Source organism: Colias croceus, chromosome 23 (genome assembly GCF_905220415.1).
Source record: "Colias croceus chromosome 23, ilColCroc2.1".
Lineage (NCBI taxonomy): Eukaryota > Metazoa > Arthropoda > Insecta > Lepidoptera > Pieridae > Colias > Colias croceus.
In genome coordinates, this window is record NC_059559.1 from 3,389,030 (window position 1) to 3,404,279 (window position 15,250).

The 15,250-nt window shown below is 34.4% G+C and overlaps 1 protein-coding gene across 1 annotated transcript in view; it reads right to left on the reverse strand.

The window, feature by feature from the left end:
• Positions 1-13,376: 13,376 nt before the first annotated feature.
• The window catches only part of LOC123702503 (exportin-7), a 33,093-nt gene continuing 31,219 nt past the window's right edge, over positions 13,377-15,250 (reverse strand). The window contains exon 24 of the mRNA XM_045650280.1: positions 13,377-13,815. Within this exon, the coding sequence (XP_045506236.1) occupies positions 13,719-13,815 (97 nt within the window). The 3' untranslated portion in view covers positions 13,377-13,718. The remainder of the gene's footprint in view (positions 13,816-15,250) is intronic.

The window sequence follows — 15,250 nt, forward strand, 5'->3', positions numbered from 1 at the left end:
TGTAATGTTTTCTATGAGAAATACCTACACAGAATAAAATTAAATATACATAAAAATTACAAAACGTTGAATTCTATTTAAAAAATCTAGTTATATTGGTGCACTTGGCGATAGACTAGCGCGACTTCCTTCGGGAACAAGGGCGTTTTGGTCCCTCGCCAAGGCCATCCAAGGTAACTTTTGTCGTTCATCCTTTCCACCTTTGCACAAGGACGAAGACTCTCTGGCCCATTCCGCTAAAGAGAAAGCCGAACTCTTGGGCGCTCTCTTTGCTAGGAACTCGACTCTTGATGACAGGAGAATGACACCGCCGACCATCCCGCGGTGCAACCATTCAATGGCGGATATACGCTTCACACAACGTGCCGTTCGAAACGCTCTCTTTTCCCTTGACATCCATAAGTCGGCAATACGGTTTCCGTAGTGGTCGCTCGACTGGTGATCTTTTGGTGTACCTCACTCACAGATGGGCGAAGGCGGTTGAGAGTAAAGGGGAGGCATTGGCTGTAAGTTTGGATGTAGCGAAAGCCTTCGATCGGGTCTGGCACAAGGCACTTCTAGCGAAATTACCATCTTTCGGACTTCCTGCAAGGTTATGCGATTGGGTTGCCAGCTTCCTGGAAGAGAGGAGCATTAAGGTCGTTATCGACGGTTCTTGCTCTAAGCCTCTTCATGTGAACGCTGGTGTCCCACAAGGCTGCGTGCTATCTCCTACACTGTTCCTTCTGCATATCAATGATTTGTTACAAATCAGTAACATTCATTGCTATGCAGACGACAGTACGGGGGATGCTCTTTATCCCGGCCGTGCAAACACCTCAAAGGAAAGCCTCAATGTGAGTCGAAACAAACTTGTGTCTGAAGTCGAGTCTTCTCTCCAAGAAGTCTCGGAGTGGGGCGAACTTAATCTTGGCGAGTTCAATCCCCTAAAGACACAGGTTTGCGCGTTTACCGCTAAAAAGACCCCATTTGTCGTAGAACCTCGGTTTATATCGCCGAAAATCGGAATCCTCGGAGTTGAAATCTCGAGTGACGTTCAATTCCGCAGTCATTTGGAAGCGAAGGCTAAATTAGCCTCGAAAAAGCTTGGTGTGCTCAGCAGATCGAGACAGTACTTCAAGCCGGCCCACCGACTTCAGCTGTACAAGGCTCAGGTGCGACCGCATATGGAGTACTGTTCTCATCTCTGGGCCGGAGCCCCACAGTATCAACTCCTTCCTCTTGACCGCATCCAACGTCGAGCAGCTCGAATTGTCGATGACCGTAGGCTTTCTGATAGGCTCGATCCTCTGTCAGTGCGGAGAGACGTTGCGTCTCTCTGTATACTGTACAGAATCTACTACGGGGAGTGCTCTGAGGAATTGTTCCACCTTATACCAGCCGCACAGTTCCACCACCGGACCACACGCCGTAAAAACCAGTTCCATCCGCACCATCTGGATGGTTGGCGCTCCACCACTGTCCGCTTTACCCGTAACTACCTTCCGCGTACGGTGAAACTGTGGAACGATCTGCCACCTGCGGTGTTCCCGAACAACTACGACATTGGGGCCTTCAAGAAAAGAGCTTATTTGTACATTAAAGGCCGGCAAAGCACCTGTAACACTCCTTGTGTTACAAGTGTTTATGGGCGGTGGTGACCACTTAACATCAGGTGGCCCACCTGCTCCTTTGCTTGCTCTGACATAAAAAAAAAATTACCTTTGTTATTTTTAAGTTAATTTGAGCTCGGCTATGTAAGAGCCATTCGTCGGAGATGCTTTTTTATTTTGTTTTTGATTTTGTGATGCTTATGTTATGTGCTATTAATACGTCAAATAAAGACTGATTTGATAAATATTGATGTCTTCTAATTATTTATATCCCTAAAGCAAAATTTGGGGCATTTTGTTTTTGATTTTGTGATGCTTATGTTATGTGCTATTAATACGTCAAATAAAGACTGATTTGATAAATATTGATGTCTTCTAATTATTTACATCCCTAAAGCAAAATTTGGGGCAAAGCAAGTTTCAGTATCTTATGCAAAATATTTCCGTTAAAAAATTTAACTTTATACAGTTTTGCATACTGTTAATTTTTATTCGGTAGCTCCTTACGCAGTATTTACCTATATTTTTTCCCTAAAACTTTTGCTTGTGACATTTTTCTTCGATGTATATAACATTTAAATTAGAATTACGTCATTTATGCTCAAGCAAAAAATTCAAGTATTTACACTTATGCCCTTTTTCCTGTTTACAAAATAAAAACCATTTGAGGATAAGCGACAGTAAATTGTATTTTGCGCTATATAATGGAAAAATAAAAACGTCATTTAATAAGTACTAAATTCAATGCTATATTGTATACATCTCCAGCTTTTTGGGGTCTATACAATTTTTTTTATGAATTTTTTTTTTATATTTTTCACTTTAAACCACTCTCATGAACAATTTTATAGGTGGCGGTTATCCTTTATTGGCTGTAAAGCATCGATATTAAGTATGAGTAAAGATTATCCAAACATGCTGAAGTTAGTAAATTATATGAAATACTGGCTCAAAAATGACGATACCAGAAAAATGATGTCAGTTTTCAGCGAAAGACATCGCACCAATAATTGTTGCGAAAGTTGGAACTCGGGTTTATTAAAAATGATTGGTCGAAAACGCCCTAACATTCTACAGTTATTGAATGCATTAAAAAGAGATTCTGAACAAAAGCGAAGGCAACCAAAAAAAATACGTAAGGTAGATCAAATAGCAACTGATAAGTTTATACAAGAAACACAAATGGAATTAATAAGCAGCGGCATATAGTCCATTGAATGAGTCCCTCCAAGGGAGGTCTAGAGTGCGTGAGTTAGTAATGTAAGATGTTTCTTCGGAAACATTTCAAGAGTCCCTAGGTAATAAACATACTAAAACCCCGGGACACTAGGAGGAGCCCCGGAGTGGGGGGAGGGGGGGAAAGGTCCATTTTTTTCATATTTCGCTTAAATCTCAAAAACGGTACATGTTAGAGAAAAACTTTCAAGGAAAAGTTGAAAGGCCATAAAATTATCTACAAGTTGTACCTAAATCATTTTTTCCTATATCCTAAAGTTTCTGAGTTACACGCAGTAACTCAGAAACTTTAGGATAAGAATAATTAGAACTTTTTATTCAATGGACTAATAAGCGTAGGTCATTTTTTAGATATTGTTAAATAAAATATTTTTAAGCAGTGTGATAACATCTTTACTTCATTTTATTATGAGGGGATTCTGGTGAACCGATGAGTTCACTAGGATCCCCTGGGGGATCGGGCTGGGGGATCCTGGTGGCCTCAACCTAAGTAGAATGTATTTTTTGGTAAACAATAGATATCTACTTAAAATTACTAACTACTTAGTAAAAAGGAACAATTCTTATCATGGTTGGTTTGTAGACCGTGGGAGACCTTTCCCTATCACCGGATGAGACGTATTTTTTAATAAATATCACTACATAGTATAAAACAGAGTCGCTTTCTCTGTCCTTGTCCCTATGTATGCCTTAATTTTAAAACTACGCAACGGATTTTGATGCGGTTTTTTTAATAGATAGGTTGAGTGATTTAAGAGGATGGTTTTAGTGTATAAATTATTAGGTTTTATAGAGAGCGGGCGAAGCCGCGGGCGGAAAGCTAGTAATCTATAAGCAAATATGTATGTTCCTGTGATCACTTGCCTATATTAATGTGCTCGTGGCTATTTTTAATAACTTTAATAAATGCGAATATTTGATTAACTTTAATCAATTTTCATTCATTACTTTAGATAACCAAATGAATCTTATTTTAACTGATAGTTTTTAATAGACCGTACACAGAATATGCCAAGGTAGATTTGCCTACTCATTTTTATGCCGTGCTCTATGTCAATGAAGTCTTCTGTAAGTAGATAATATTCAGGTGTATCGTTTTGATTATAAATAATTTCAACTCTATTAATACCAAAAAGAAATGTTTGGTAGTTAGGTATATTATGTGTAAGAGACAAATTCAAAAACTATGAAATCGATTTGAAAATTCGTTCACATGAAAGTTAGTAGGTATGTTACATACATACCTACATTTTAATGCTTTTATTGATATTCTTAAAAGAGATACATAATCTCTTAAAATAAGTTGTGGGTGCAAAGGGAAGGAAGGTTGTCAAATGAATGAATAAAAGAGCCGTAAATTTCATACGTTTATTTCAATACTTAAATACAATATGCTTATTAATTATTATGTACAATGTACTTATTGATATCACAATATTCTTATAAATAACAAACACACACACACACATAACCCAAGAAGAAAATAAGAAAATCACAAACAGCGCTACGACGGTCTACGACATCTCTACGAAATTATTTTGATTGAAAAAAATCTGCCTAGATTCACAATAGGTATATCAACTACACAATATTATGTTCACACAGTTTATAATAATAATTTATCTACATATATTGAACATTGATACAAATTAAGTTGAACAAAAAACATACAGATAGGTACCTATATTTTTGTATGAAATCAACAAGCCTGAAATCAATACATAGAAATCTCAACTTATAGACGAAGTCGCATTACAAAACTATGTGTATAGATAGGTGGCGCGTTATAATTGGTGCTTACAGTGATGAACGGAACGAGTTATGAGCGACATAGTAACATGGAACAGGAGTGCAGTGGAGTCGCTGTTAATTTTTGTATGAAAATAAAAATATAACACTAAAGTGCTTGTTTGTTTTCACATTTCAATGAACGCTCATCTCAGGAACTCGAATGGCAATGGATGGCAACAGAAATGGCGTTACAGACCATAATTTTTATGCCCATACAGGAGCAAAAGTGATTAAAATTCCTTTATGCTTTATGCTTTTGCCTCCTTGTAGTTCTATAATGATGGTCCCGGAAACGAGAAACTGCAGGCGGCATTCGACTACAGACAGCGGAATAATATAACAGACGAACGATATTTTAGTCGCTACGGCTACGATTTTAGATTAAACTTTGTTAAAGAACTAGACTAGACTAGACTAGACTTTGTTAAAGAAGCAAATTGAAGACTGGCGTGCTTCAACCCAATAGCTACCTTTCTGTTGATCTTGGCGTGATGATATACCTATATAACCTTTGCTTCCATATCGTATCACATGTTGTACTGTTTTGACTTTCCTGGGATTTATTGTATATGTATATATGACACATTATATGCCTTTTCATATACCTATTACATTATTTTATATTCCTATTATATTTGGTATTATATTATTCTTATTTATATATTTCTGCCGTAATATAAATTATATGCATTTATTTTTTTATTATTAATATTTATATACTTCCTTATGTATATATTTATTTTAAGTACCTAGACTTAATTCTTTTTTAATACTAAGACGAACCGCAATCGCCGGTACAGCCTGAAAATCAGCGCTGCTTTTGTGCAGCATTTTGCTGAGGCTGTATCCGTTTGCCTAATTGTAAGATAAATTTTATAATGTGTTTGGCTGTGTTTTTTTTTTGGCAATAAATTTCTTTTCTTTCTTTCTTTCTTTCTATTAGGTTAGGTTTTAAAGAGGCTTATGATATAATTATGAGCTTACTCAATTAAAAAAAAACCTGGATTCCTAAATTAAACTTATGATTAAAACCTCAATTAATTTGTTGAATATTTACAGAAAAATTAAATACGTCTACTGTTTGATTATCTTGCTAGAACTCGAGATTCACTGGACCGATTTAGCGTATTTTTATCTTGAAATATTTGTAAGGTAAGGAATGTTTTAACGATAGTAACTATGGAGTTTCTTGCCGGTTCTTCTTTCCGAATCGGTGGTAAATGTAATGACGATTCAAAAGTGCTTTTAAAAGAAGTCTAATTGAATAAATAAAGATAGAACTACGGAGAAACATAAAATAAAAAGTAGGTAACGAATACCTAATACTATTTACAAAATTAAAAATAAGGACAGTCCACAGTTTTCCATTTAAAGAGCTTTCTATTCCAAATAGCTGTTTAATGACAGTGGAACTTGCTTTGTAGCTCGGACATCGTGTTTTGATGATAGAAAAAAAAAACACTCATTACTCATTAGATAATAAAATTAAATCGAAACATTAATTATATTATTATTAACTTCAAAACTACTCGACCGACTGGTTACTAGATGTTTCCAAATTAGCATACGCTATTTGCTATGTAGGGTAAACGCAGCTATCAACGACCCATCGAAAATCTGAAGGTATTACCGACCTATAAAAGTAATTCGAAATTTAAACGTTTCCAGAACTATTCTAGCTATAGGTAGGCAAAGTTATAAACGAATGTATCACTTGAGCATCGTATACTTTTACGTTAGTGTGAGTAACTGTGCAAAAAAGAGTTAAAATACGTAAGTAGCTGCGGGGTAGCGTGGAAGCAGGACGTGTCGTACTATTCCGTTGTTCCTTCGGGTAAGTACTGTGAGTATCTTTTTAAGACATTTACAAACAAATGATATGATCTATACTTTAATTTATATTACTAAATGTCAATGCATTTAAGTGTCGACTTTTCATTTCTTACAACATTTTAATAATAAAAAGTAATTTGAAACGATAAAACTTAAAATTAAAATGGGACGGTGTTAGCTTCACCAGTTTAAGTCGTGGCAGGTATCAACGACCCGTAAGTCGGCAATGGCAGCAACGTAACTTTTTGTTTTATTTTCTTTATGTTATTGTATCACACTAACACAAGTTGTTTTATGGACCAGTTTAAATCTAAGCTCTTCATAAAAATCTATTAGCGACTAAACTTTTTTGTCTAGTGTTGTGTCTTTTAGCGTTGTCAATTTATACAAAGTTATGATATTTTTCGAGGATCCCTGTCGAATAGTTACAGTAGTAAATCATTGTTTTTTTGTTTAAACAATATGCATTTGTTCATATTTTGTATGACATTAACCAATTATAATCTATTTTATAGTCTGATGGTCAAATGAATTAAAATAACCATTTTTTATGGGTCGGTAATACAATTTAGGTTTATACTTACATACTTTATTACCGACCTATGTGGGTCGGCAATAGCAACTATAGGAAGCTATTACCGATTGAATATAAATTGTTTAGTTTCTCATCTACTTTTATGACATAACCTAGGTGCCTATTAAAAAACGCTTCTTCATGGTTAAATAAACATAAAACATATAATTATATTTTTTTTCCAGAAATATGGAGCCACGAAAGCGGCGAAAAGTATACAGTAAAACACAACTCGCCGAAGCAATCAATCAAATAGGATAAGGAAATATACTAGAGTTTGAAATCCTTAATTTAATATATGTACATATATTAATAGTATTATGTTGATATATTTAAAAGTTTATAATTATTTAGTTCATTACTGAGAAGTACTCATTTGTTTTATTAAAAATAAAATGAAATAAAAATAGGAATATATTTGCATTTTTATTTCATTTTATTAAGATCGGTAATCATCATCATCATCACTAGCTTCTATACATTCCATTGCTGGAAAAAGGCCTCCTCTCACATACGATCGGGAATAGCTGCATAAAAATCGTTAATAGCTTCACAGCCGTTTTTATGGGTCGGTAATAGCAACAATCGACTAAGTCACATTGTAAATTATTTTTTACAAGATAATCCTTTATAACAATGTATTTGCTTCAATAAAAACATTTTTTAGACATAACACTAGCATATAAAATGAAACTATAAATCTTTAGAAGAACCAGTATACTTAAAAGATATGGTTGATTTTGAAATTGCCTTAGAGGGGTCGTTAATACCTGCGTTTACCTTAATTTAAACCGACAATTTATTTGACTGGGCGTAGACCGGATATGCAAGTCCATTTCCAGCCGAAAACAAAGTTTTGACCTTTCTGGTGCACAAATCCACACCCACAGAACTATGTGTCCACACCCCACGCATAGTCTATATCTGAATTTGTTCTATAGGTATACCCGGCGCGGCCTAAGATGATCCCTATGACAGTTCGTCTTAGTGATTGCTCGTATGATTGATCGTGTCGATACTTTACTATTTTATAGGCAAAGGCGTGGTTTGCATTCAGCTACGTCGGTAAACATGTTTTTAAAAATATTATAAAATGAATTTTTAACGTCTATAATGTAAACGAAACGGTAAGTAAAACGAAAGTTTTCCAAAACATAAAAATGCACCTTATCATTTTCTCGTAATTTTCAACCCGTTAACCACAGTGTATATTATTTTATCATAAAATGGAATCCCCCATTTAATTTTTCTAAAAAACTTATATTATCATAGGTAAGTAAATTAACGCGAACGGTAATTAATTAATTAATTATGCTGCGATCATCTGTTCCATTCAATAGTGAATGAACTATAGCTTAAGCATGGAGAAAATGTGAACTCCTTTCCTTTATCGAAATTTGTTTATCGTTACTTTCCGCACTAGTCGATAAATGCCAACGATGTAAGTTTTGAAGGACGTAAACGTAAAGTCAGATTGATATAATTTCGTATAATTTCGTATAATCTCGTAAATGATAAGAATTGTTATAATTCCAACGGAATATCATTGTAATAGCATAAAGCTACGTAAAAATTAATAAATGCCATTTTTAGACGCCTCCAATACGTTTCTAATTTAATGGTGACGCCATTACAAGTTTGTCTCTTGAGAATAACTGTCTGTGTCATAGGGATCATCTTAGGCCGCGCCGGGTATAGATTGTTTATCATTCAACTATAAAAGAATAGGCGTCAAGTGTCATTAGGTTCTACCTATATCTCGAATACATTGGTATTTGCGAAGCTAAAATATCAGTTATGTATGAGAAATTTAAAAGTTAGTGAGAAAATGCCATTAAAATAATTAAGATTTAAAAAACACTTCTTATTTTTTAGCAATTATTCACAAATTAAATTTTATTTTACACAATCATTCAAAAAAGATACTTAGCTAAACTTTTCATAAGTATTTACTATAAAAGCAAAATCCACTTGAAAGAAACTACTAAAATATAATTTACACAATTATTTCTTTAACAAAATAACTACAATTGTCATACATTTTTACGGTACTAAATCAATGCAACGCTCAAGACCATCGAGTCGCGCTAGGGGTGTGAGAGCGCGCGGGTGTTGTCGACAATTAATCCTTTGATTTACATAAACCAACGTCATCGTTTGTGCCATACGTGACGGTAATTGTTCACTTCGCCATTAGCTTGGGGTTAAACGATATAGAGGTTATTGCAATAGTCTATAGTATTTATATGAAGAAGGTAAAAATCTGGATAGAATTGAAATATGTTTTAGTTCGAGATTGGTTTGAACAGAGACTACAAACATTTTTTTTCACGCTCTTTATGGTGCCTTAATTCTGTTGATGATAATTCTCAACATTTTCTACAAGATACCTAATTGATTACCTACAATTTACAAGTACGTCGTGATTCAATGTAGAGCGTGTAAAACTTTGGTGAAACATTTTATTTCATATGTTTCCAATTTTGATAGGATTTTAATCGGTTTTTAGATAACTTTGAGAACAACATAAATTTGGTTTTTTATCTTTTGACAGACCTTGGCATGGTTGGTAGTGGCCTTGCCTTCCAAGCCCGAGGACGTGGGTTCAATTCCAACCCGGTAGGTACAAATATTTGTGTGATGAACATAGATGTTTGCTCTGTGTCTGTGTTAATTATCTATATAAGTATTTATTTTAAATTTTATAATATACAGGGTTATTTATAAAACACCGGCAACCTCGCAGGACAAGATAGCTAACATCATAAGTAACAACATATTTTGATCTACGACTTTTGGCATAACGCAATAAATTATTTTTAAACGATTTCTTAAGCTTTTATTGTACTCTCCTAACATTTGTAAGTCTATGTTCTATTCATTATCGAAAGGACGACGCGACGCCCCCTTCCCCCTCTCGTTCGCTTCTTGTTTACGTAATTTTTAGAAAGCGCGTAGAGTTTATAATATTTAAACGGGAAATTAAATGAATATTTATTTTTGTACGAAAATAAAATCTAACAAATTATCAAAAGTCGTAGAACAAATGTTGTTACTTATGACGTTAGCTATCTTATTCTGCGAGGTTGCTGGTGTTTTACAAGTAACCCTGTATATGTTTATCAGCCATCTGGTTTCCATGACATAAGCGGAAGCTTAGCATGGAATCAGATCGTGCCGTGTGTGAAATTGTCCTGAAATATTGACATCTTACATCTAATGGGTTGGTTGTAAGGTAAAATAAAACAAAACGACTGTAAAAATCACAATTTATTTAAATATTTACACATCACTCGTTCCGAACATAGCTACAAGTATAGAAAACAAAATTCACTAACATTACGTGTCTATGAAAATCATTTGATACCATAAACCATAGAGTTATATCATAGATAGAGTAGAACATTCATTGTATCTGGGTTAGAAAGAGATAGAAGATTGTTGTACCCTTTCCTTCTCTCTCACCGACCAAAGAAAGCATAGAACATTTTTTTTTTGTTTTAGCATTCAAATACTAATTTTTAAATGAATAATTTTCGTGTTCGATTTTTTCTGTTCTTAATAATTTCTTTTCACTTAATAGACACAGGTAGATATGGTACCGCCATTTTCTATCTCTTTCGCAAAGTCGTGTTACTCAATCTATAATATCTCTATACGATAAACTCTTTCAACATGAATTCCTGATAATTATGCTGGATCCACACGATTTCCGTCCAATTTGCATGACAAGTAACATGATCAAGTTTAGGCAGTTCTATATTATGTTTTACTGAATATTTCTAATTATTTTTATGATTAGTGATCTTTCATATGACTGATTTATTTACAAAATTCAATTTTGATCCAACCCGATTCTTAATAATAAGTTAATGACAGTATTTCATGTAAAACAAAGTTATTTTGCAATCAATTTTAATACTTACATAAAGTTTTTAACAATATTAAACGTCACTATAGTAAAATAATAAAAATACATACGTATATAGATCATAAAAAAGTATAAAACGAAGTTAAAATACAATTTATTAATATATAAATGAGTTTTAAATTCGTTTCAAAGATTACCATAAATTCACAATTAAAATCAAACAGTTGATTCTTTCACATTTTTCAAGTTAAAAATTGGATCAAGCCAATTACGTCATGCAAGTTGGACCGTGTATCCACAACATAACATTTTTTTTATTATATTTACTTTTCTGTCACGTAAGAATTCCTTTTTCGGTAAAATCATTAAATCTAACTTCAATTGGAATGTGGAATTCATACTTTTAGATTTTATGCGAAATCGTGTAGGATTCTTTACTTTCTTTGCAAACATATCTAAAATATCAGTTTTATTTATATAAAGATCAACTTTTTGTGCTAAACTGACTTATAAGTCACTTATAAGTGAAACTTCTTTAGGCGCGTTGAGAGTAAAATTATATGGTATGGTATTATTATTTTATTATTATATTATTATGGAGTAAGGCGACGATTACGATATCTTCGAATCTTGCCAAAGAAGTTTCACTTCTGACACGTGTGCTCGGCACACACGCTCTTTTTTGTGTTAAGGATCCAACCTAGGCCTTTTCGGTACTATGCTCATGTACCTTGTATTTTATTGATTTTAAATGTACAACAGACTCACAAATGCTCAAAAATTGACTGAAGCAAAACACTGCCTACACGTGCATTAGGCAGAGTTTTAAAATATGAACTTATACAAAAGACTTTGAACCTTACTGGCACGAAATAAGGTGTTAATTTGAATGAATATTTTATACCATCCTCGGACATTGTCCTATCCTAATCCTCATAATTATTATGATAATAATGTTACATATTATGTATTTTGTAAAATTAAATTGTAAAACTGACATGATTAAAAAGAGCAACTATGGAGTTTCTTGCCGGTTCTTCTCCATAGATACTGCTTTCCGAATCGGTGGTAAATGTTAAAAATACGTAATGACGTTTCAAAAGTGCTTCTAGAAGAAGTCAAATTGAATAAATAAATGTTTGAGTTTGAGAATTGTTTTTTTGACATTTTTTGTGATTATGAGTCTAGTTGTTCATAGTACATTTTTATATTTTTTTTCGACTGTTACAAACATTGTATGGTCATCGAAATTAATACATTTTGGATGAATCTTTTTAATAAGAACTTTATACAAAATTATAATATATCGCTTATAATATTATAACAAAACATTGATTCTCCATTAAGAATATCTAAACTGACGTAAAGACGAAGTTGAACAAAGCATGCCGTCTCTCTCGCACTTGTAATGGAATAAATTCGTTTTAAACATACCATCTCTTTCGCACATGTATTTCACCCTTCACTTATTAAAAAAATAAATTGATTGAAGCATATCGTCTCTTTCGCACTTGAATTCTTGACAGCAATTTTTTAACAGAAAAAATGGAAATAATCATGCCATTTCAATCGCACTCGTATGGTTGATAGCATGCTATCTCATTCTTATACTGCATCTATTTTTTTTAAGTATAGAAAAGGTAGGTAAATAAGTGATGGGATTTGTAGAAAATTTGAATTTGTATTGTAGAAAGGAAATGAGACTAACCCATCTCAGTACGAGCGTGACACAATCGCGTGTTAATACTTGTTAAAGCGTGCCATCGCGTGCCAAAACGAACCATTTTATTGGCATGTTTTATACAATATGTGACTTTTTTTCAATCTTAACTTAAAATACGATGGTATATCGTTTGATATTGCATAATTATGTAATATGTACTAGGTTTCCGCCCGCGGCTTCGCCCGCGCAGTCAAAGAAAAACCGCATTGTTCCCGTTCCCGTGGGATTTCCGGGATTGCGTCATTTTCCCGGGATAAAAAGTAGCCTATGTCCTTTCTCGGGTATCAAAATATCTCTATACCAAATTTCATGAAAATTGGTTGAGTAGTTTAGGCGTGATTGAGTAACAGACAGACAGACAGAGTTACTTTCGCATTTATAATATTAGTATGGATGTTAATAATAAATCGTTAATACATCTGTAAATGCGAGTGCTCTTTCTTATTGTAAATTACGAACTTTTACATTTATCAGTTATTTTTTATTTGAAACCATCGCTATACTATGGCATGCTTCAAGATTCACATCTTACAATTTTAATCGAACCGACGTTCTGCCAACTGCTTTATTAACCACTAAACTACTGGGGTCATGAAATAAAAAAATACATATTTTGCAAGTCTTATAAAATACTAGCTATGCCGCGCGGTTTCACCCGCGTGGCTCCGCTACTGTTGGTCTTAGCGTGATAATATATAGCCTATATTACTCGTGGATAATGTAGCTTTCGAATGGTAAAAGAATTTTTAAAATCGGTCCAGTAGTTTATGAGCCTATTCATTACAAACAAACAAAGTTTTCCTCTTTATAATATTAGTGTAGAAAAAAAAGAAACGGTATTTCGTTCATAGAGTTATAAACTGAAAAAAGAATATCTGTGAACAATTGTAAATTAGTAACCAAGGCAATACCACACAACCTGACATATACCAGAAATCAACCACTCAATCCCATACTGTTCTTCACGAATCCCACACGCATCCCATACAATCCCACTCATCCTACACGAATCCCACTCATCCTACACGAATCCCACTCATCCTACACGAATCCCACTCATTCTATACGAATCCCACTCATCCCATATCACGTTTGTGCCTATGACGTCATCATGTCGTTGACAGACGATCCCATACTTGTGCCTTTCAATAGATCGTTGATGTCCCGCCTGAACATGGACAGGTTTTGGGTGAATCTGTAAAGAAATATAACATTTTAATAATCTGTATTTTTCAAATTATTTTCGGTTTTAATCGACTGAGCAAGGATGGCAATGTATTTTGAATGGAAATGGGAAATAATAGATTATATAAAAAAGAAGAAAGAAATAAATAAAAATTTGTTTATTCAATGGCATATAGCCTCTGCAATGTCCTTACAAAAACAACATTAAAAATACTTATGTGATATTAAAAAATACACATTGAAGTGTGTAGTCTGTGAAGCATGATGCCATTAATTTATTTTTTTATTAGATATGATTATTAGCACCTTCCACTACAGGGTTAGTTTTCAATGACCGGCCAAATTTTCAGAAATGGTTGAGAATCGATAACATTTTCGATCTAATGAAAAAACAAAACGTTTTTTTTCTTTTCCAATTAGATTTCATTCCTGTCCGCCACTAAAAAACGAACGTGTGGACATTACAAAAGCACAATTCAGTTCAACAACCTAGATAGGTAGAAGTTAGCACACACATAAATTTGGCGATGCGCGCACGCACACAAGTGCATTGATTCTGGTGGTGTTTACGATTTAGGAAATTTTTAAGACATTTTCAAATGAATGCTATTATTTTTATTTTATTTTATTCGACAATAATGTTTCAAATGTACCTTTGGTTTAATATCTATATCTTAATTTTAAATTTTGGCTGGTCATTGAAAACTAACCCTTTACACAGGGTGTCCCACTGTTGGTATACTAAGCTCAAAGGAGGTTATAGTTTTGGACACGCTGAGTACTCCGAAGCCGCACTTCTCATATAAGCCCCTCTATTGTCTTTCTACCACCCCCCTACCCTTTTCCTAGCTATCAACCCCCCCTACCTTTTTCCCAGCTATCTACCACCCCCCTACATTTTTCCCAGCTATCTACCACCTCCCTACCCTTTACCCATCTTCCCCTACCCTACAATTTTCCCAGCTTTCTACCACCTCCCTACCATTTACCCATCTTCCCCTACCCTACAATTTTCCCAGCTTTCTACCACCTCCCTACCCTTTACCCATCTTCCCCTACCCTACAATTTTCCCAGCTTTCTACCACCTCCCTACCATTTACCCATCTTCCCCTACCCTACAATTTTCCCAGCTTTCTACCACCTCCCTACCCTTTACCCATCTTCCCCTACCCTACAATTTTCCCAGCTTTCTACCACCTCCCTACCATTTACCCATCTTCCCCTACCCTACAATTTTCCCAGCTTTCTACCACCTCCCTACCATTTACCCATCTTCCCCTACCCTACAATTTTCCCAGCTTTCTACCACCTCCCTACCCTTTACCCATCTTCCCCTACCCTACAATTTTCCCAGCTTTCTACCACCTCCCTACCCTTTACCCATCTTCCCCTACCCTACAATTTTCCCAGCTTTCTACCACCTCCCAACCATTTACCCATCTTC